General features: G+C 62.6%; 1 protein-coding gene across 1 annotated transcript; it reads right to left on the bottom strand.

The window, feature by feature from the left end:
- Nucleotides 1–249: 249 nt before the first annotated feature.
- On the bottom strand, nucleotides 250–1,534 carry C1QTNF5 (C1q and tumor necrosis factor related protein 5). Its single transcript, XM_010184357.1, has 2 exons — nucleotides 1,302–1,534; nucleotides 250–767 (listed from the first exon to the last, which is right to left on the bottom strand). The coding sequence occupies exons 1-2, from the start codon at nucleotides 1,525–1,527 to the stop codon at nucleotides 250–252; spliced, it is 744 nt and encodes a 247-aa protein (XP_010182659.1). The 5' UTR covers nucleotides 1,528–1,534.

The following is a 1,534-nucleotide window of genomic DNA, read 5'->3' as shown; positions in this document are numbered from 1 at the left end:
TCTTGCCCCAGAGCCGGGTGCCCAAGATAAGACTTAGCTCTTATACAGCGCTGCTAAAGGGATGCTCCCTGCCACCTCCAGGGCGGCAGAGGGGCTGCATCCCTGCCCTGCACTGGGCAGCAGTGGGGCAGGGATCCTGCTGTCCCGACTCCCACACATCCAGACCCCGGCACTGCCCTCCCCAGGGTGCCGGTGGCTGGGAAGGGGCACATACCCTGGCCCCGTACCCGGCCGCAGTGGAGGGCAAGCTTAAGCGAAGACAGCAGAGTTTTGCCAGTAGGAGTACACGAGGAAGCCGGTGAAGGTGCTGTCCGTCTTGCCGCTGGCATAAAAGCCGATGTAGTCCCCCACCCCCACCTGCACCCACACCTCGTCTTCAGGCTCCAAGCGGACCAGGGCCCCCCCTGAGAGCGAGGTGGGCTTAGGCCAGTTCCCGTAGTACTGGAAAAAGGAGGCGATGGACTGGCCGTTCTTCATGATGTCAAACTGGAGGCTGGCACGGTAGACAGTGGCGTGGACGGCGAAGTAGTAGAGGCCGGGCACCTCGCAGGTGAACTTGCCCGTAGTGGGATCATAGTGGCCCTGCTCATTGATGAGCACCACGTCAAAGCGGATGGGCTGGTCGGCCAGCGGTGGGCTGCGTGACTCAGAGCGCTTGGCGCTGAAGGCTGAGCGGGGGGCCACCGCGCACTCACCCTGAGCCCCCTTCTCGCCGTGCATGCCGTCCACGCCGGGGCTGCCTACCTCCCCGCGGGGTCCGGGCGGTCCTGGGGCAGGCGAGAGGGGGACAGGGTCACCTCTAAGCCACTGCCACCAGCACAGCCCCCCACCATCCAAGATCCCCCAGCCCCACTGCCCAGCCCCAATCCCACCGGGATTACAAGCCTCCCACAGGAAGCTGCACAAGCAGGCAGGGCTAGATGAATGTGCTAACTGGGCACAGCAGCAACAGAGAGCTGGAGAAACGCCCCCAGGCTGGGAGAAACCCCAGCCAAGGAGCCAGGGCAGGGACAGTCCAGCCGTGTTTGGGGGACAGCTTTGTGGGCGCTCCTAAAGCAGGGGATGGTAGAGAGGGATGGCAATAGGGATAGGGAGAAATGCAGCTTTGCTAGTGACAAGGAGTACAGGGTCACTGCAGGCAGCACTGGAGGGGCAGTGGTGGCATGAAAGAGGCATTTCTGCAGAATATTATCCCAGTTTGGCTGTGTCAGCATGCAGGGCTCACACTGTGGCATGAGGGTACGCTCCACAGACAGAGCAGAGCAGCCTCCTCTCCCCGACCGGGTTGTCTCCTTTCTTACCAGGAGGGCCCATCTCGCCTTTCTCTCCTGGCATGCCCATCGCTCCATCCCGACCGTCTCGTCCATCTCTGCCTGGCAGACCCTGGCCCCCGTGTAGGCCAGGTGTCCCTGGGATGCCTGGCTGCCCTGAGCACAGCCCAGGGATCTTGTTGTCTTCGATCTGTAGGGAGCTGATGATGAGCCCAAGGAGGAAGAGGAAGAAGAGCTGCTTCATCTCGTCTGCCATGGAGGGG

Source organism: Mesitornis unicolor, unplaced genomic scaffold (genome assembly GCF_000695765.1).
Source record: "Mesitornis unicolor isolate BGI_N332 unplaced genomic scaffold, ASM69576v1 scaffold35785, whole genome shotgun sequence".
Classification (NCBI taxonomy): domain Eukaryota; kingdom Metazoa; phylum Chordata; class Aves; order Mesitornithiformes; family Mesitornithidae; genus Mesitornis; species Mesitornis unicolor.
Note: the sequence above shows the minus strand (reverse complement) of the source record. Positions and strands in the feature narration are given on the sequence as shown.

Excerpts from the sequence above, each read along its gene's own strand:
- C1QTNF5 (XM_010184357.1), bottom strand. The coding sequence starts at position 1,527 with ATGGCAGACGAGATGAAGCAGCTCTTCTTCCTCTTCCTCCTTGGGCTC. Across the intron at positions 768-1,301 it reads AGGCGAGATGGGCCCTCCTG|GACCGCCCGGACCCCGCGGG; the intron begins GTAAGAAAGGAG and ends CGCCTGCCCCAG.